The sequence below is a fragment of the Aspergillus pseudoviridinutans genome, assembly GCF_018340605.1.
Source record: "Aspergillus pseudoviridinutans IFM 55266 DNA, scaffold_2, whole genome shotgun sequence".
In the NCBI taxonomy this organism is placed as follows: domain Eukaryota; kingdom Fungi; phylum Ascomycota; class Eurotiomycetes; order Eurotiales; family Aspergillaceae; genus Aspergillus; species Aspergillus pseudoviridinutans.
This window is the reverse complement of record NW_025091282.1, coordinates 2,707,770-2,727,237: the sequence shown is the minus strand read 5'-3', so window position 1 is coordinate 2,727,237 and position 19,468 is coordinate 2,707,770. Positions and strand designations below refer to the sequence as shown.

The 19,468-nt window shown below is 48.7% G+C and overlaps 8 protein-coding genes across 8 annotated transcripts; 4 read left to right on the top strand and 4 right to left on the bottom strand.

The window, feature by feature from the left end:
* Positions 1–656: 656 nt before the first annotated feature.
* Positions 657–1,910, top strand: Asppvi_003007 (TBCB family protein; the record flags this gene model as incomplete). Its single annotated transcript, XM_043298979.1, has 3 exons — positions 657–929; positions 1,255–1,474; positions 1,576–1,910. 3 exons carry the CDS (start codon positions 657–659, stop codon positions 1,908–1,910), a joined length of 828 nt encoding a protein of 275 aa, XP_043154914.1.
* A 437-nt stretch (positions 1,911–2,347) lies between these two features.
* On the bottom strand, positions 2,348–4,564 carry Asppvi_003006 (Cupin domain protein; the record flags this gene model as incomplete). Its single annotated transcript, XM_043298978.1, has 5 exons — positions 2,348–2,571; positions 2,662–2,910; positions 2,992–4,212; positions 4,271–4,419; positions 4,500–4,564. 5 exons carry the CDS (start codon positions 4,562–4,564, stop codon positions 2,348–2,350), a joined length of 1,908 nt encoding a protein of 635 aa, XP_043154913.1.
* A 435-nt stretch (positions 4,565–4,999) lies between these two features.
* Positions 5,000–6,091, top strand: Asppvi_003005 (ribonuclease H2 catalytic subunit RNH201; the record flags this gene model as incomplete). The annotated part of the gene is made up of 1 exon (XM_043298977.1): positions 5,000–6,091. One exon carries the CDS (start codon positions 5,000–5,002, stop codon positions 6,089–6,091), a length of 1,092 nt encoding a protein of 363 aa, XP_043154912.1.
* A 361-nt stretch (positions 6,092–6,452) lies between these two features.
* Asppvi_003004 (peroxisomal membrane protein PEX16) lies at positions 6,453–7,300 on the bottom strand (the record flags this gene model as incomplete). The annotated part of the gene is made up of 2 exons (XM_043298976.1): positions 6,453–6,576; positions 6,636–7,300. The coding sequence occupies 2 exons, from the start codon at positions 7,298–7,300 to the stop codon at positions 6,453–6,455; spliced, it is 789 nt and encodes a 262-aa protein (XP_043154911.1).
* Positions 7,301–8,348: 1,048 nt separating this feature from the next.
* Positions 8,349–10,562, bottom strand: Asppvi_003003 (SAE2 C-terminal domain-containing protein; the record flags this gene model as incomplete). The annotated part of the gene is made up of 1 exon (XM_043298975.1): positions 8,349–10,562. One exon carries the CDS (start codon positions 10,560–10,562, stop codon positions 8,349–8,351), a length of 2,214 nt encoding a protein of 737 aa, XP_043154910.1.
* An 851-nt stretch (positions 10,563–11,413) lies between these two features.
* Asppvi_003002 (WD domain protein) lies at positions 11,414–13,215 on the top strand (the record flags this gene model as incomplete). Its single annotated transcript, XM_043298974.1, has 2 exons — positions 11,414–11,577; positions 11,652–13,215. The coding sequence occupies 2 exons, from the start codon at positions 11,414–11,416 to the stop codon at positions 13,213–13,215; spliced, it is 1,728 nt and encodes a 575-aa protein (XP_043154909.1).
* A 1,840-nt stretch (positions 13,216–15,055) lies between these two features.
* On the top strand, positions 15,056–15,597 carry Asppvi_003001 (putative zinc knuckle domain protein (Byr3); the record flags this gene model as incomplete). Its single annotated transcript, XM_043298973.1, has 3 exons — positions 15,056–15,061; positions 15,113–15,434; positions 15,488–15,597. 3 exons carry the CDS (start codon positions 15,056–15,058, stop codon positions 15,595–15,597), a joined length of 438 nt encoding a protein of 145 aa, XP_043154908.1.
* An 805-nt stretch (positions 15,598–16,402) lies between these two features.
* Positions 16,403–18,591, bottom strand: Asppvi_003000 (YdiU domain protein; the record flags this gene model as incomplete). Its single annotated transcript, XM_043298972.1, has 5 exons — positions 16,403–16,603; positions 16,725–17,830; positions 17,882–18,032; positions 18,088–18,134; positions 18,234–18,591. 5 exons carry the CDS (start codon positions 18,589–18,591, stop codon positions 16,403–16,405), a joined length of 1,863 nt encoding a protein of 620 aa, XP_043154907.1.
* Between the last annotated feature and the right edge of the window lie 877 nt (positions 18,592–19,468).

Below are 19,468 nucleotides of genomic sequence, written 5' to 3'. Positions count from 1 at the left end.
GTATCTAAGAGTCTCTCGTAATGAGAGCTGGAGCTAACTCAGTCTGGTCTTACAGTTCACCTGATAGTTCTGGGTCAATCCCGACCATCACCATACACATTGTAGCCTGAGGCACACACTCACGAGCCTAAGGGTGGCCAAGAAATGGAACAATTGAGTCGGGCTCCACGTGCTTGCTTTCTGTGMACCCGTTTTGGAATCAAAACACCAGACACTGCTCGATATGGTTGAAGTGCGAATTCTCTAGTCCTAGTGAAATATATAAAACGTTTGTGAGTGACTTGAAATCCCATTGTCGTTCCCTGTCCTCGCCTTGTCCCTCAACGAAGACTTGGTACGTTAAAGGGGGTCAAGCCCTTGGTCGCTCTGAAGCCTACTGTTTGGTTCCTGTATAGCGATACCTTTCATTATCTTGATATATCTCTGGCACTCTACGAGAATAACTCGCTCTTTGTCTCTTGCTCGAGCATCGGGAAGTTTCCCCATACAAGTCTTTGTCATGGCTTCATATGTTTTTGTTGCCTGCAATTCGCCTGGCACCATGTGACAAGAGGCATATACCATGACTTCAATTTGAATTCTCTCAATGTAGAACGTATATAGAACTCAGACATTGGCTGACTTCCATTTATAGGTGATCTGCTCCAATCGCATTAATGATGGCATTCCAGCCCTCGCCAACAGATGTCTCCGTCATCATCACCACGCCCAGTACGGCAACTGGTTCCGAACCGCGCTTTTTGACGGAGCGTCGTGTCACTCCGACATGGAATGTCCTGCAGCTGAAATCTAAGCTGGAGACGATGACTGGCATCCCCACGAGCAGCCAACGTCTACTACTGAAGGCACCCGGACGTGCTGAGCAGTGGGTAGATGGAGATGACAGTATCATCGGCAACTGGGGCCTCATGAAGGGCTGTGAGATTGAGGTATGCGCCGCCTTTCCATCTACCTCTTTCCCAATCCAACAATTTCGTCCCATGTACGCGCTCGGGCTCGGACCATCCTGGTTATTCGCCGTTCATCTTGAATGGCCGGTCTGTCAGGTATCTGACGACCACACCTCAATGCTTCTTGACTTGTTTGTCTCTCATCCAGGTTGGGATCCCAACCAGCTTCAGATGAATGCAACACCATGGAATCGGCCTCAAGTGGCTGTCTAGATGCCTGATAGCGGGTGACACGCTATTTCAGAACAAGCAGCCGACCAGCACATTCTATTGATATTGGCTGAATGATAGCATCATTTCATAGGTTCACGATACCCGCCCTCAAGCCGCACGGCCTAATTTCAACGACTTGTCCTCTGTGGAGAAATATGTCCTCCCCTCAGCCACGTATGAGTCACTTCCAAACTCGGTTCTAGCCTGGAAAAAGAACCAGAAACTCGGTAGATTCGACCCAAAGGCTCTATCACCGAAGGAGTCGATGCAAAAGCAGGCAGAGAAAGATAGCGAGGATGTTCGCGTTCGGGGTAAGTCATGAAGAAATGGCGATACAGGATTGAGCGACGGCTCGGCGATACCCGGCCATAAAGAAGAATATTCACATCATTTACTGATCGAGGAATGACAGGCATCGCCGTCTCCCGACGTGCTATTATTCTTCCGTCATCGCCCCCCCACGTTAGGCGAGGCACCATACGCTATGTTGGACCAGTGCCTACGATACCGTTCCCTGGAGTGGACGTCACATCCCAAGAGACTTCCAACTCTGGTCCCCAACCTATCTGGGTAGGAATCGAACTCGACGAGCCTACTGGAAGGAACGACGGTAGCGTAGGTGGCAGACGCTATTTTACTTGTCCCAACAATACGGGCGTCTTTGTGAAACCCGAGAAGGTGGAAGTGGGAGACTTTCCCCCATTGGATTTGTTTGATGGCCTGGACGATGAAATGGAGGAAATATGAAAATACTTTCCTTATCTCAGCCGAGCAAGTAGTCCAGCTGGAAGAGAATCACAGAAACAGAGAGACAGTGGGGATGGAAAGGCTAGCATCGGTCTGGCGCAATAAGTTTCTATTCAAGACAATATATCCAGTATACCAAGCTCCCGCTCGCAATCGTTGTGCTCATTCGCCGGCAAATAAGAGATGGACTGAGAAGGAAAGGGGGAAGAATCTCGCAGAATAAACCCGAACACCGTCGTTCCAGTACCCCATGCTGGTGAATCGCTACACTGAAAAGGGCCAAAGTCACGAAATGAATACAAATACCCAATATGGAAGAAAGCTTCTACAGCATTTCAACGGGAAAAAAAGGAGGGAGTAGGAAAGTGCACTGCGAACACGCTCGCAGTCGGTCACGTCCCACAGGAGCGACCGAACCGAGGGGAAAAGAAAATGGATCATAAAGCTTTAGATCCACTTCCTGCCTTTTGCTTGCCTTTCGGCCTGCCTTTACCGGTACCGTTTGGGCGACCCCTTTGAGTTGTTGACTCGTCTTCAGTTGTGACAGCTGGCTTGGAAGCTGATCCGGGGCTGGACTGGTCATTCTCTACTGGAACACAGCCTTGCGTGAAGAAGAGCCGAGCATCCTTCCCATGCGTGTTCGCAAAGCTGTAATAATTGCCTGCAACTCAGGAAAACACTAATCAGCATGCGCAATGAAGGTGCAAAGGAGCTAGACACAAGGCGAGCACGTCCTAAAGAGATCCCTTACCTCTTGGCACTTGAAACACACAGCCCTTTCCGGCGCTGAATTGCACGCCGGATATATCGACCTGGACCCGTCCGTGACACACGTAGAAGACCATGTGCATCTTCTTCGAGTTCTTGGGTTTCTTGACACCCCCTGGGGGCAGTTCGACTATTCCAGAGCCGATAAACGGGGAGCTCAGCAGCTTAGCAAAGCGGAAGGTGGAGTCTTTGACATCTCTCGTCTCGATACCGGACGGAGCATAGGCGATATCTACAATTACCTTGGGTCAGCGTACTTCGGTGATTCAACAGCGAGGCGACCAGAGAAAAAGGCAAGCACAAAAGTACTTACCAAGGACCTCCTCTTCGACAGAACCGGCTTGGGTATCTGGATCCCATTTCCTAACATAACCATGCAAAACGCCGCCTTCTTTCTCCCACGGATCGACGTAATCGTCGTCTTCATTGTCTGAATCATCGTCTCGGCTCTTCCGCGACTTCGATTTCTTGGATGACCGCCGTTTACTGACTTTCCTCTTCTCCGGTTCCAGTTCTTCTGTTCTGATGATCTCTTTGATAGTCGAAAGCGGATAACGCTGGCCTTCGGCGGCCTCGCCGTCTCCATAAACGCACCTCTCATTTTTCCAGTAGGCAAGCGGTCGAACAGAAACTCGCCCCGATCGGGTGTGGGTTGCGCTGCCATCAGTGGGTATTTCCCGCTTCAGTATGTATAGGCTCCGACCCTTTAGGGGCCCCGTACGATTGACATAATTTTCCACAACTTTGTCTAATTCTGGATTCCCGGAGCTCTTCAACGCCCGCCCAGTCTGACTGGCAGTCTTCGATTTCTTGGAAGGTCGTTGTCCCACGGTATCCTCATCATCACTGTTTCTTCTTTGCGATTTTGGGGGTCTCCCAGGGCGCTTTCGTTTCTGTACATTTCCTTGCTCGCTCGTCTCATTTTGCTGCGTGACTTCTTGGGCCCGAGTTTTCTCAGATTGTGCAAGTCTCTTAGGCTTGGGGACGACTCTTGATCGCCCTGTTTTGCGCGAACCGGCAGCTGTGTACGACGGAATATCCACGTCGACCCCATCAATGCGCTCAGACTCATCCTGTTGATCTTCCGCCAGAGTGTCGCCGCCAGCGTTGAAACTGTCGTCGTAATTGTTTCGCATCTGCTCAAATGCATTCGCATTTTCGTCTCCGTTCATTTGACTATCAGCGTCACTGTCTGAGAAATCAACTGTGACCGTGGTTTCTGCCGTCTTGTTGATTCCTTTATTATTCCGCAGGCCATTGACATGGTTTAGAGAGGGCGCGTTGATGGAACGGTTGGTAAGAGGGGATACGTCACGCCGTGTTTCCCCCTTAGCACTACCAAGCCCCTTACCATCTGACGGACTGGAAGAGAGAATGTCACGTTGCGGGCTTGCAGAAGATCGCAAGCCGGGAGTCCGCCGCGGTGATCCACTCAAGCCTGATTTCATGGGAGATCGCGCAACCGGGGGCGGCAGGAAGGATGCGCGCCCACCGTTCGTTCCATTCAAGAAGTCAGCGGGCCCAAGCCCATTGCCTGTGACCAGGCACAAGATCAGTATGGTTGTGGACAAATCGGAAGAAATTAATCACACCTTCATCCATGGACATTCCATCTGATCCAATCGTAGTGTTGTTGCCATATGCTCCTTCAGGTGACTTTTCGGGAGACGAGAAAATCCCATCAATCTCCTCCATTCCATGCTCGTCGCGCTTGCCTTCTTTTAAGGTAACTCCCGTTCGTCTACATCCCGTGCCATGGTCAGGGTTCCCTTGCCGAAATGACGGAGGATTCCTAAGGAGACTTGCCCCTGCATTACTTACCTCCCAGCTTTACCGACGTTAGAATAGTCATAGTCGCGAGTTTTCGCAGGCCCGCGAGGAGCCATCGTTGCGGAGGTTTAGGAGTAGTGGTGCGGGAAACAGTTCACCGAATTATTGGAGCGATGTACCGGGATAGCAGCTTCCGATGCCAGAATCTCTGTGCCGTGAAGCTTTGCGAGTAGGACGCTGTATCTCATGTAGGAAAAACACAGTGCCTCGTGCACTAATAGGATGTCGAGAAAGGGGAATTCAAGCGTCGGGCAAGAGTAAAGATGATGGTTGCTTGGGAGGGGAATTGCATTGGAATCCATGATGGGCGGCGAACAACGCGCGGAAGTGCCGCTAGTCCGGAACGGTTCTTGACGCGTCCAAAACTCCCAAAGTGCAGCCGCCAGGCCATACAACCATGTGAGTGTCTTCCAACATTTGCTGCTAGATTAATCTAGATCTGCCTCTTCTTGAGCTTTTTTCTTCTCCTAGACTTCAGACCTGCTGCCAGTATGGAAGAATCCGGCCTGAGCGTCGCCTATGCTCCAGATGCATCTACCTCCGCGGGCTCTTTCATCCCTCCCAGTATAGATCGCGCTCATCTGCTATCTGGAGAGTCCTACGCTTACTATTCTTCATTTCCTCCTGCAAGTACAGAAGGGTCTTCGCAGGTCACTGGCGACCATCCCACGACCACAGCGGATTCCTCCCCGCCATCCGCATCCCGGTCACCAAGCTATTTTGTACTGGGCGTCGACGAAGCGGGACGCGGTCCAGTTTTGGGTCCCATGGTATACAGTGCCTTTTATATTCCGCATACTCTCCATCACTCCCTCCTGGCTCGCGACTATAGCTTCAACGATAGTAAAGTTCTCACTCCGGGTGTGCGCGCTAACTTGATGCGGCTGCTCTGCACCGCTGGAAATCCTCTCCATGCATCGTGTGGGTGGGCGACGAACGTCTTGTCTGCGCGGGATATCTCGGCAGGCATGATGCGGCCTGCATCTGGTGCGTATAACTTGAACGCACAGGCGATGGATGCCACTGTTGAAATAATACGCGGCATTGTGGAGGAGCGCAGAGTAGACATTAGGGAGGTCTACATTGACACAATCGGGAATCCAGCGACCTATCAACAGAAACTGGAGCGCATTTTCCCTACATTGAAGATTACAGTCGCGAAGAAAGCCGACTCTTTATACMCTTGCGTAAGCGCTGCGAGTGTGGTCGCCAAAGTCACGAGAGACGTGGCACTGGAGTTCTGCCACGAGGCCGTCTACGGACTTCAACGATCTGAAGCGCCATCGCGGGGGGTGGCCACAGACAGCTGGGGAAGCGGGTATCCTTCAGATTCCAAGTGCGTCAGCTGGCTCAGAAACCATATGGACCCCGTTTTCGGATGGGGCAACGAGTGCCGATTTAGCTGGGGAACTGCAAAAGAAATGCTTGAACTCAAGGGTGGAACTAGAGTCGATTGGCCGGTCGAAGAGGAGGGCACTGCACCGATTAAAGACTTTCTGCTTACCACCGCAAGAAATGCAAAGAGAACTGAGCAGGATGAGTTGCGGGAATGGTTTGGTCGCCGATCAATGGAGGTGCTTTGAAAAGGACCCGCCCATCCATTGGCTTCAATAGGAAAGAATGGTGAATGTTATGATACCCAAGTTGAATCAGATTCTATACATGTCAAGGCAATTCACAAAGAACAATAAATGCAGTAGTGACCACAAATGTCCCATGGGTATCTCCCTGAAAACTCCTTGTGAAGCACACATCACACATCAAATGAGACTTTCCAAAACGCCGAATCATCATCGCGATTCAGATGGACAGGGAGATTACACTAGCAGCCATCATCCTCTAAATCATGGACCTGCAAGGCCTTTTAAGACAAAATTGGAAACTGATCTAAGGAAGGGCAAGAACAGAGTAAAAGGGGGGGATACGTAATGAAAGAGTGAGACTTCACAGCGTTGCAGTAGAGAAGTAGAAGTTCTCCCATAAGTATTCATAGTCTTCGATGACGCTCCCCACCAGATCAAGCAGTGGTTTACCTTTCATCTTGGAGGTTAACCCCTTTAGCCAAGACCTAATCAGCGTCAGCTTGTCGTTCCCTTCAGCTCAAGTGAAAGGCTAGGGATTGCATACTTGGTAATGTTCTCATAGAATGCACCGCGCATAAGCCACCAGCCCATGGCCCAGCCTCGCTTTCTCAGTTCCTCGCGTTCAAGCCCTGTGAGACCCCGAAGGCCTCCTGCCACCCGCTCGCGGAAATCAGACTTGGCAAGTTGACGACAACCATACTCCATAGCAAAGCCAATCAACCAGGGCCTCCAGCTTCTCTTGTCACGCCGCCATCTTTGCAGCGCTAGTGCATAGATGACCGGCCGCAGGATGTATAGCACTTCTGCTACCTGGCCCTGACCACTGACACGGTGCAAAAGCGCCTTCGGCGGCTTGATATCGTCGGCTGTTAAGACTTTGGATATGAGAAAGTTGGAAATGTCGTTGGCATCAGGTAGAGAAGGAAGCGATAATCCAGTGCGCGGCATAGTCCAGCTCAAGTCCGCGGACCGCTCACTGACGGGTGTCTGCATCCCATTCCAATCACTCTCTTCTTCCTCCGTAGACCTAGGATCTACCTCGCGCTCAGGTAACGGTGGGCTGACCAGCGGCCTAGAATTCGTGAGGCGCAGTAGAAGCAGGCGACATGTCGCTTTGATGATTTCGATGAGAACCACAACGCGCCAGCGTACTTTTTCACCTCGACGTCGCGCGATCATCTCCCAGAGTAATTCGGTGTATCGTACCATCTGAAGCGTAAGAGCCACCTGATGATAAAGAGTCGAATGAGATATCCAATATTTTGTATACCGAGAATGAGGCGTTGGTGCCGGCCGCGGAATTGTTGAAGGAAGTCTCGCAAAGACCCGGGAGACGAGGCTATCATGATAGAGCGAAAGGAGCTGAACACCAGAATGGACTGCTCAAAGAGGACAGACGACTTGTGAGTACATGGATATCTGCTAAGATGTTTCGATTGTATACAGACCACATTCTGATGATATCTCGGAGTCTCGATACCGCCCTAGAGCTAGATTAGCTTCCATCCGCAGTCGATGAGAAGGCGCTCGGGCGCGCTTCCGTGCAGTCCTCACCAGGAATAATATATGTGAGAGATCTCAATGCAGACTCGACTTGACCCACGGAGCTAGCATTCTTCGTCACAAAGTCTTCATACAGAGTAAGCCATTTAGACGGCTGCAACAATGTTGCAGGTATCAGACTATGACTCTTCCAGTCTGAATCCATCTCCGATGAAAAGAGCTCCGGAAGTGCCGAGCAAGCTACAAGAGTACCACGTTTTGCGGAAACAATTGAAGGTTTCGAGGCTGCGAAAAGAGAGTCATTGGGCTGACATCGGTCGCCTCGCTGGATGGTTGCAGGAGTCGAGGAGTCGATCTGGGGTACGGAGTACCCCGGCACGTGTCCGGCTCTTATCCAAGGACAAGACGATGCCGAGGTCAATCTTTCCAAAGAGGGTACGCCGCACTGGTATTATCCGTGCCTTACGCTCACCCTCAACGCGGAACGGATATTATTATTATTATTTACATTTACATTACGTTATTGACTGACACATACTCGTTCAAAGGTATAGGGAACTGAGCAGCAGTACCAGTATTGCTCGTGAATTTGCCAGTCACAGCAACACTGTCAATGAGGTTGGATAGTCATTACTTGTACCGAGTCAATCGGCTATTGCAGGATTGCGATTGTTGAAGCGGTTTGCTTATTTTGGATAATAAATATTGGGCTATGCCGTTATATTCCAATATTGCTGTTATACACGTTTCAAGGTCATTCATCAGCGAATTTCCACATTCCGCCACGCATTGCTTCTCGATACCGCTCCTTCACTTTTTCCCTTTCGAGGTTGTTTGCTACTTCGCGATCATGTTCCAGCTCTTGTGTGTCAGGCATGTCCGTTCTCCAAAATCCTGGAGGCGTGCTGGGACGCTGATGGTCATGCCTATGTTTACTGTAGAGGTTGGCCATGCGCCTCGCTCTGGCCTCATGGAGGAGGCTCTGACGTTCATCGGCGCTCAGCTGGTCGAGTAGATGTTTCTCTTCACCGAGGTAGTCCTCCAACATTTTCTGCTCTTCTTCTCCGTCGTTTGAGCCGTCCGTAGCAAGACGCGCCATAGCACGAAATTTTTCTCGGCAGCAACCCGGACGCGTGCAGCCACTGATACACTTGCGTTCATCCTTTCTGCGGACAACTGTGTCATACGCGAAGTCCAGCCCTTGATTAGCATTCGGGTTGATCTTAAAATGTCTAAGACCGAGTCGGTGGAGCGGTCGTGCTCGAAAAGGTTCGTCTTCCGAGTGTACAGCGATCGTATCAGGAACTTTGAACGAATGCGACCGCGAACCTTCCTGCGGAGAGGCTTCTGAGTTTTCCCGGTCCCCGATGGATATGGAAGGCCTACCAATGGCGGATTCGGTTAGCTGACTGGATTTTGAGGCTTCCTTGACACCCCCCGAGGCTTGTATAAATTGGTCACGGGAAATGTCCCGTTGGTCAGGCCCGAAGTCAGCAATATTTCCATACTTCTTCTGTATATGCAATGGATGCCGGGGTCGCAAAGGCTGTTCCAGGAGATCGTCCAGCCGCCGGTGTATCAGTACGTTGTCCATGCTCGTGCTTGCCTGTGTCAACTGGACACGGGATGCCTGCTTCACTTGTCCTCTCCTTGGTACGAGCCTCAAAATTTCATCACCATCTTCTGCTACCGAGTGTAAGGCATGTCTGCTACGTCTTTCTGACTTGTTCGGTGGCTTTTGCTCCGACCATATCCTAGGGCCATTTGCGCTTGGCAGATTAGTGTCCACAGGTTGAAGTACTGTAAGCCGCTTGGGAGCCAGCTGGCTCCCCTCCATCTGATGGCGATTCAACCGTAGAGCCGTTGGATTGCGGGGCAAAGGAGACTTGGTAGTGTCTGATGGAAGCTCATGGGACTGTCCGTCCAGATGATAGGATTTTCTTTTCCTCGGCGTTTCGATAGCGCTGCCAACCTCGTCCAGGTCCTGAGTTCCAGCTAGGCCGTTATGTTCAAGGTGAATTCGTACGGGGCTAGAGGACATGCTCTCGCTCTTTATCAGAACGGGCTGCGCCAACTGGTCGCTCGCCCGAGTGCCGTGAAGGCCAGGCCTAGTCGAAGCATGGTCTGTAACTGTACCACGCTTTCTTTTCAATGCCCCAGCTTTCAATCCTGTCGAAAGTTCGGCGAGTCGAGGAGTTGAAGCGGCTTCGTCGCCGTCGATTGAACTTTCCGATTGTGTTGACGCTGGCTCCATGGAAGTAGCAGACAGCAATCCACCATTGCCTTGTTCGTTGTGTTTGGATGCAATCAAGTCGGAGGTTGGAGTTAAGTGTATCTGTGCAGAAGCACCTCCAACCTTCACTGACAAATCAGTGGGACACAGGGGCGACTTTTTTGAGGGGGTATGTGTCATATCATCTCTAGTATTTTCTGAGACTCGTTTGAATTTGACTGCACGGCCATCAAGTACAAGTGTGAATTCTTCTTTGTTAAGATGAGCACCCCAGTACTGTAACTTTCTTTTATGTCGTTTAATTTTTGCCTTGAGATCTTTGGACGCATCAATCAGTGTCTGGAAATCCTTATAAAGCGCCAGATATTGATCCCAAACGGCCTTCATTCTGTCCGCTGTGAAGCGTCCATCTTCCTGCTCGCCAGTCTCAAATATCCACAGGAGGTGTTCTGGTGAATAGACGTCCTTTAATCGGGCCAATTTTTCCAGTCCTTCAATGTCCTCCAGGCCCACATCGTTTCGACAAATTTCCTCTCTTAAGAGGGAAATCTCGCGGTTGAGCTTCAGAACCTCTGCAGAAACATAGTTTCTGTCTCTACCTGCTAGCTTCTCGTCTAGCTCATCGACGTACTCGTCGCGCCGCGTGAGTTCTGTATGTAAGGATTTATAGGCTTCGTCGAAAAGTTTATCAAAATTCTGAGAGACAGAGGTGTGTAGCTGTTTTAAAACCTCCATGAGGGTCTGTGGCAAGTTGCAGGTAAGTTGCCTATCACGTCCCTGAGACTACCTTACCAAGGTACTATTTAATTATCGCTTGAATCGCGAATGACGCGTTGCGATACTCCGTGCGGAGTAAGGTACTATTCCTGTAATAGTCAGCCTCGGTACTTAACGTAATTCCCAGGTGAGCCGCCCACCCTAGCGAGCCGAGCCGCCCATCTCTGTATTCCATATAAAATGGCACTTGTCAAGGCTTAGATATCTCAACCACAGTCATATATGCTATTATCTAAGTAAGATATTTAGAATATATATAGTCTGAAGTATATAAATACTCTTTCTTAGGATGCTAAAATATTGTTTCTCTCTTTTAATGTCTAGAAGTTAAAATTACTAAAATTACAGGTGTATTTTATGTTAGCTACCGGTATACATACGCGAGGAGGCTAAAGATTATAAGTACATAACTATAATATACCTCATGCCTAGATTTAGCCCCTGTAGATGCGTGGTTGTTGAGATATCAAAGTCTTGAAGGCCGCCATTTTATATGGAATAGAGAGATGGGCGGCTCGCTAGGGTGGGCGGCTCACCTGGGAATTACGTTAACTACCTAAGGTACGGAGCTTGTTGACTTTGCATGTAAGCAAACACGAAAGGTATCGTTACAAATCCGTATTATTTCATACCTTATCGCTGCTGAAATCCTTAGATAAGCGGGCAATTGTTCCTTTGACGTATCAAAGCTCCATGGTTTTCGAAAGCTGCCTCACTACCCTCAATTTCATCAAAATGATAATGAGCCTTTTTGGACGTGGTTGCTTCCATCCGGTATCACTTGTACCTCTTGAGGAATAGCACACATAATGTCCAAGAGACATCTTGACAGTTCCAATACGGATCACCGGCAGCCCAAGCGACCCCGCATAACTCAGGTAGATAGTCACGATCGCCTCTCTCTATTGAGCGACGAACTACTGCTCCAGATCTTATCCTTTCTACCCATACCATCGTTACTAATATGTCAAAGGTTTGTTCTTGCCTCTATATTTTCTTAATCGGCCCTTTTTATACTGTTCCGGGCTGGCTGACGTTCTTTTCTAGAGTATCTCGTCGTTTCCATGCACTTGCTGGGGATTCGGAGCTTTGGAAAAGGCAATATTACTCGCGATGGGTTCGACCTCGAGCACGCCGAGTGGCGAATATTCGACATACTACCCTTTCCGCGTCAAGGGCAACGTACTCGCCACATGTTTCAACATGGCTGGGCCATGCTCATTTAGCTGAGGAGGGCAAGGTGACGAATTGGAAAAGACAGTATCGCCTTAGACATAATTGGTCTAAGGGAATCTGTCAAGTAACTGAAGTCGAACTTCCACAACCCGCGCACTCCCCAATGCTGGTCAAGTTTTGCGCGGGCTTTGTCTTCACAGCAGACTCCGAGCATGGGCTGAGGTGTTGGCGGGCTAGCAACCAAATATCATGCTCCGCTAGACTTCCTCTTGTGGAGTCCGAATCAGAAACCTCAGCATTCCCTACAGCACTAGCGGTGAGCCGCTGCTTACCGCAGAATATTATCAGAGTAACAGTGGGATTTGCAGACGGCCGCTTCGGCGTCTACGACATGGATACTCAGTCGTTATGTCTGAATTTACGCTCTTTCCATTCCGCTTTTGCCGATGGAGCAATCACCGCGATGGCCACATCGAATTCTTACCTATTAATGGTCTCAGAGCACAAGGTTTTATCACTGTACGAGATGTTTCTAGCGGAACCTGAGCCCCCAACTAGATCCAACGCCGCGAATACAAGCAAACAATCCTCAGGGGATGGTGTGAAAATACTCGCATCTCTCAAGGCAGACAGTATATTATTCCCGATGTCCTTGTCAGTCCGATTGGCGCATTCGGAAATTATTGCATCTATTGTTTACAGCTTTTTTCATATTGGCTGTGGCTGGTCATTGGGGATTCAAGAACTGCATTTTGGCAAGAATGGCGAGCAGATCGGTTCTCGACTCGCAACTACCGTTAACGCTCAGTATGGAGTAATGCCACGGCATCCTCTCACTCTTTTGAGGAGGGGATGTTCTTCGTCTTTTGAATCGGGACCATCAAGAGGCGAGTCTCACGTGGAACTGACAGAGCCGTCCATATTACACCAAGAACCGCCAACCTCCATTTCGTATTCCCACCCGTATCTCTTGACGTCGCATGCGGACAATACATTGACAGTGTATCTTGTCGTTTCCACTGGTGCTAAACTTTTCGTCAAGGGAGGTCAGAGGCTCTGGGGTCATACATCATCAGTATCTGCAGTGCAAGTGAGCGACCGTGGGAAGGCGATTTCCGTGAGCTCTCGTGGCGACGAAATTAGAGTGTGGGAACTTGAGAGTCTGATTCCGTCACTTGGGTCTTCAAAGGCAGCAAGGGAGGAGAACAGCATCCAGATCAATCCTGAGAACAAGCCATGCAAGATTCATGAGGGCGGGCCCCTCCTAGCAGGGTTTCTTGCCTGCCGGCTTTGCGGGCCACAGTTGGCCTCTGGGCAGATGTCTCGTGAATACACTCGGATGGGAGATTGTGTCGGGTTTGATGATGAGCGTCTGCTTCTTTTCAGTCGAGGGGAAACTGGGACACACTTGATAGAAATGTATGATTTCACATGAATTGGTTGAGCAATGTTAAATCATCAGCAAGTCAGCATATTTGGTAAACAATGGAACTCCCTAATGACAGCATAGGGATTTTATTTGAAAATGGCCTTAGTTTTCAGAAAGGGCTTCTTATCAATACAAGTTTCTTGAAACACTCTTTATGACATTGTAGGAGGAGTAGCGCAGAGCTGGTGTGCTGTTATAGCGGATCATTGAGTAGGTTGAGGACCTTGTAGGCATCATTAAAGACATATGTTATATTCCACAGAGGTCCTTATTTTGTAAAAAGAAAAAATCACACAGCTACCGTGCTCGATCTCTCTCATCTCATTTTCCATTCTCAATCTGTATACACAGATGACACTGTGTATACATCAATCGCTCGCCTCATCCCTCACTCCTTGTAGTGTCAGCTTCAGCTTCGAGGACTGCACATACCAATCTTTCGACTCTGGGTTCTTGCAATAATGAAGACTGCTAGCGCGATTATTTGTTTGCTGATTCAAAGAACTCTGGATATACAAAATTCATCATGATGAGTGTTCAGTCCAAGCATAACGATCAGTCACGATGCTACTCATTCAGAACCGGGGAATTGCTTCAGAATGGTGCTCTCATGCCATCGCCTGCTGGCAAGGCTCCGACGTCGTCTAAGGTCGAGTATCCGGGCCTTCCACTCAATATATTTTGCTTCACTATCGTGCCCCTCGCAAGGAAACTTCCTCGACAATATCCTCTAAAACTTCAGACCTCATCGAGGCGGCGTTGTCCGCGCCTTACCTTGCCAAAGAAGATACCCACGGCTCGGCTGTGTGGCTTTTCCTACCCTGGTTCATTTTTGTCACATGGTTGCTCGAGAATCATTGGAATACCCTCCTTCTGATTCTTCACGAAGTCCCTGCCTTTGGATCTGAGAGGAGCCATCGTGCACTGTGGGGTCTTCTAGCGAAGCTGACTCCCAGTTAAAAATCTAGCCAGGAACCACGCACGGGAAGCACTCTTTTCCACCCCGCAGCAGCTAGCATATCTCTTTTGCTACCACTACTATTCTTATTATAATACTTTTTTTTAAAAAAAAAAAAATTTCCCCTGCGAAACACAATCAATCAATCTCTGATCGCCCTCTCTCAACCTCTTTTTTGAAAAAAAGGAAGTCAACACAACAAACTCCCTCTTCTTATCTTCGCCCACATATCATCAAAAATGGAATATCAAGCTGGAGGTCGTGGATGCTTCAACTGTGAGTCCTCGCAAATTTAACAAGAAAAACTCTGCGATTGTCAATTTGTGCGTACTGCGCTCTCACTCAAATCTATCTCATTGTCTATGCTTCCCTCTCATTATGCTGTTCGCATCAATCGCTTCTATTTTTCCAAAGAAGTCGCTGGTCGCACCAGCCTTCTACTGACACATCTATTGTCTCCGCGCCCGTGTTCTTTTCTTGCGTTTTGCTATAKTGCGCAATCTTGAAATTTTGGGCATCTGTTCCTCTGAAAAATAAACCTTGGGAATTATGATAGACTAACGACTGTACTTCATACCTTCATAGGCGGCGATGCCTCGCATCAGGTAAGAATTCACCCAGTTCACCAACAACATGGATTTGCATTTTTAGCCCTTTCAGCAACTATACAGAAGAAGAGAGACTTATCCTGTTAGGCTCGCGATTGTCCTAAGAAGGGAACTCCTACTTGGTACGCGCCTCCTCCCCCGTCATGAACAGATAATATCTAATGCTTCTTTTTCCAGCTATAACTGTGGTGGTATGTCATTACTCCTGCCTGAACGTTTCCGCCTTTTTTGTTTGGGCAAAGACATTTCTAATGACATCGAGCAACAATAGGCCAGGGCCATGTCAGTAAGTTGATCGTCATGTGCCATCTAGATTGATGGATAATTAGTTGACCAGTGGCATTCCCTTCCTTTAGGCCGCGAGTGTACAGTAGCCCCCAAGGAGAAGTCATGCTACCGCTGCGGTGTTGCTGGGCATATTTCTCGCGAGTGTCCCCAGGCTGGTTCGGGCGATAACTACAATGGTGCTGCCAGCGGCGGCCAAGAATGCTACAAATGCGGTCAAGTCGGCCATATCGCACGCAATTGCTCTCAGGGCGGCAACTATGGAGGCGGCTTCGGTCACGGAGGTTACGGCGGTCGCCAGCAAACTTGCTACTCTTGTGGTGGCTTTGGCCACATGGCCCGCGATTGCACTCATGGTCAGAAGTGCTACAACTGTGAGTTGCTTGTCAGTCTTCTTCTTGTACTTGTTGAGTAACAATGATCGTAGGTGGAGATGTCGGACATGTATCCCGCGACTGCCCCACTGAAGCCAAGGGTGAGAGAGTTTGCTACAAGTGCAAGCAACCTGGACACGTCCAGGCCGCTTGCCCTAACTAGTTGACACATATCTCGGGTCATCTGTCTTCAATATCGCGTTAGTACACACAGAATCATTGGTCGGAGATATCATCCCGGTCTGTCCGAGGATCTCGATGGTGCGAAATCTCCCTCTATGGTGAGGTTGCGACCTCGCTCCCCAATATGGTTGCTGGCTTCTCCGTCTTTCCCGGCCTTCGGCCGGCATTATGTCGAGTTGGTGTTCACATGTGCCAAATCGCTCTATCGGTTTTCCTCAGTTACAGGCAGGGAGATGTCTGCTTAAGAAATGAACAAGGGCTAAGGTTGCAGGTGGACAAAGTGTGATGGACTCGTTGGTGTGATGCAGAGGATCAAGAAATACCCATAGCTTTGCAGCTTTTAAAAGCAATCTTACTTTCACGATTTCAAATCTCTTAAAAAAAGTCTCCTCTATCAGACACCCTCCGTCCACGTGACCAGTATGATCCACTACTGACTTTTCTAACCAAATTCAAATAGAGTCAGAGTAGGTGCTGATTGGGCTGTATTGGAAGTCATTTAAATAGTGTATACATTCGAAGGGCTGAAGACGGCAGTGCCCAGTGGTGACAATGACCAGCTATATGGTACATTCAGAACTTCATGATCTACGTTATGGTCTTCGAGATGGGCTGTGATTCCTGCCCCAGCAATATACAAAAGAGGCAACGTGCATATACCCAATTGATGCAACAGGATCTTGATCAAGCATATCTGATGGTGTGCAGCAGGAAATGTCCCGACTACTATCTAATGCGGATGCCAGCAATGCTTGTCAAAAACTCGAAGTTTATGGATAGCGTCTTCACGAGCTGCAGCTACACATCATGGCTCTCTTGTATCTGGGAACATCACCGCAAAAGCGTTCCTCTTCATCTTTGTCCAGGCCCCATGAATTTCTGAAAGGGTCGAGAGCCATTCGCATGACACGTTCAAGAATTTTTCGATCTCCTTGTTTCTCTACACGTTCAATGACTTCATCGAGAATCCATCCGCGAGGTATGAACTGTAGCATGTACACGTCAGCGAGGCACATGAGTCGATACAATGGAGAGGGTGTGAGCAAGGTACATGAAGCATAAAATGAACAAACTTGAAGTGAGGACAAAGAGACACTTGAGACTCACCTTCGGGTTGACTGCATTCATATCTTTCTGTCGGTCTGGGTCGTTTTCGATGCCCCAATCTTCGAGGATTCGAGATCTCCAAGCCGCGAGCCACTTGGCTAAGCGCACTTTTGCAGACTGTTCTGTGTAGCCAATACCCCCGAACCCTTCATTGTGAAAGAAGATGGGTGCTGTGTCCATTCGTTGCTGGTCTGTCTCGATATCAGCAAGCGCTACATTGGAGAGTCGCCTGAAAAAGTGATTGAAATCAAGCTCTAGAGCTTCCAATGTATCCAACATCTCCGAGAACAGTTCCTGGAAATCAGACTCCTTTTGGGTCTTCAATCCTAGCCTGCGACTCATCAAGCGTTTATATTCATTCAGAAACACGCTCCTGTATTCATCACCGGTCCGTTCAATGATGGCCTCAGCGCGTTTCACAACAGGTGGTGCGGTTTCCTCGGTCAACCCATCTTTCAAGAACCATTCTTCATCGACCTTGTCCCCGGCACCAATTAATTCCCCCAACGCCTCTCCGAGTCGAACCAGGTTCCACCAGATGACAGTTGGTTGATTCTTGTAAGAGTATCTCAACAGGTGGTCGTCATGATTTGGAGTATACTGTGGGTCAAAATTGTCCATGAAGGCGAATGGGCCAAAATCAAGAGAGAGTCCGAAGATCGAGGTGTTATCCGTGTTAAGTACGCCATTCATGAAACCATACGCTTGCCAAGCAGCCACGGTCGTCGCGTTGCGACGCGCTATCTCACGGTATAGTCGTGCAAATCTATTTTCTGTTACACCCTGGTGTTCCTGTGCATGGTCTCGGGGAATGCCTCTGGCAGGATTATCGATGGCGTCTGTGGAATGGCCCCGGCCTAAGGATACAACACCTGGCAGGGTTTCCCATCCTCCAAAAACGTCCTCGGCGGTAAACGTCGCTAGCTTCCTGATGAGATCTCGGTCCCCGCGCGAATGCGGCAGATCAAAGCTCCCAATTCTGAGCCAAGTCTCGGCGAATCGAGCAACGATAGCACCGGGCTCAATGCGCTCACGCAAAACCTTTGACTTTGGAAGTAGAGTGATTGCCAAAGCTCGAGTGCTTGGCACACCAAKAGCAGATAACGCTAGGAAAACCATGAGCTATAATTGCGAGTTCACGAATATATACCGCTTACCTTCTGACACAACGTACTCGCGGATGCTCGACCGAAGAACAGCCTTGCCATCAGCGAAGCGTGAATATGGCGTCTTTCCCGCTCCCTTCAATTGTAGTTCAAATCTGCGCTTCGTTTGAGGATTGACGCACTCGAACAGGCTAATCGCTCGCTGATATAGGTCAATTTCTCTCGTTGGAAGCTCTTTTGTAGAATACAGAGCTTACTCCATCACCAAGTTGCCCGGCCCAGGAGCCACTGTGCCTGGTCAACACTATCCAAAAATCCAATTACGAATCAGACAACGTACAATTGCCATCCTACAAGTCATTAACAACGCTTCTTATGCTTTCGAGCCGCGAATTCGTCATACCTCCATAGCACTGAGCCCACGGGTAAATTCCTCCATCCTTTGCGTTCCAACAGATCTCATTTCCAGATACTAATGCTTGAAATTGCGGCGTAAGTTCCTCACCCATTTTCAGACMAAGGTCATTCATCGCTTTAGGGCTGACGCTCAAGAGCTCAGTCTCCTCTGCTGGCTCCGGCCGAACAAACGTGTATAGAGCTCCTTTCACCAGACGCGGGCCAAGAGTCTCTCTGGGCGCCTTGTGGGAAGACTCCGGGGTCTCGAAAGCAGGATCTGGGGGGAGCCTTGTTGTAAACACATTGGATTTCGGAAGTTCCGCAAGAGAAACTCCTGCTGTGCTAGTCGAGGATTGGGTTGCCATTTGGCCCAGACGATATCGCATAGACCTCAATTGGCTGAGTCTACTCCGCAAAGACATATAACAGCGTCTCTACTCTGTATACTCTGTGTGCTCTGTATACTCTGTGAAGAGAAAGGTGAGGACTGTCTCCGATAGAAGTTATGATGAAAGGCTTTAAGATGCGGTATGATGCGATCAGTTAAAATTCTAGATGACTGAAAGAACCTACTGCGAAGATGATTTGCGGGAATGACAAGCACCATGATTACTGCATAACTACGTGAACCACCCCGCAGAGCTCTGTGTGTGGAGTCACCAATTCCTACCTTAGTAGTTTGATTTATTGTACTCCGTACAGCCTAAGGTAGCCATGTAAATACAGTATGTAAGGTACCTTAGTATCTACTAGTTAGCTTAGTACCTTCGGTAGGTACGCTGTTGTATCTTTAGTAATCCCCAGACAGGTATCAAGTATGTAATAGTTTAGAGTTGCTAACAGGCATTCTCCAATATTCGTCATTAATTGCAAATGGTAGAAAGAATAAGTAATGAAGAGAACTTCAGCATGATGGGAGTCTTAGAGGCTTAGCATAAATTAGCTATATATATAGAGAATTTATTTCCATACCTTAAGTCTACTAGGTAAGATATCAGGCAGAAAGAACGGAAATCAGTATTGTTTATTGTTATCATTACTAGCGCCTCTGGTATAGATGTTACTACTGACATATCAATACCTTATGTCCCTCATTGTCATCAATCCTTTTTCGTTGTGATGGATACTTGACTCCTTGATTACTGACTATTTGACTAGCAAGAAGGTCATGGGTACATCATCGTAGCTGCCGTTATCTACTCACGGTCAAGTCCGTACAGCTACCTATAATAATAATAATAA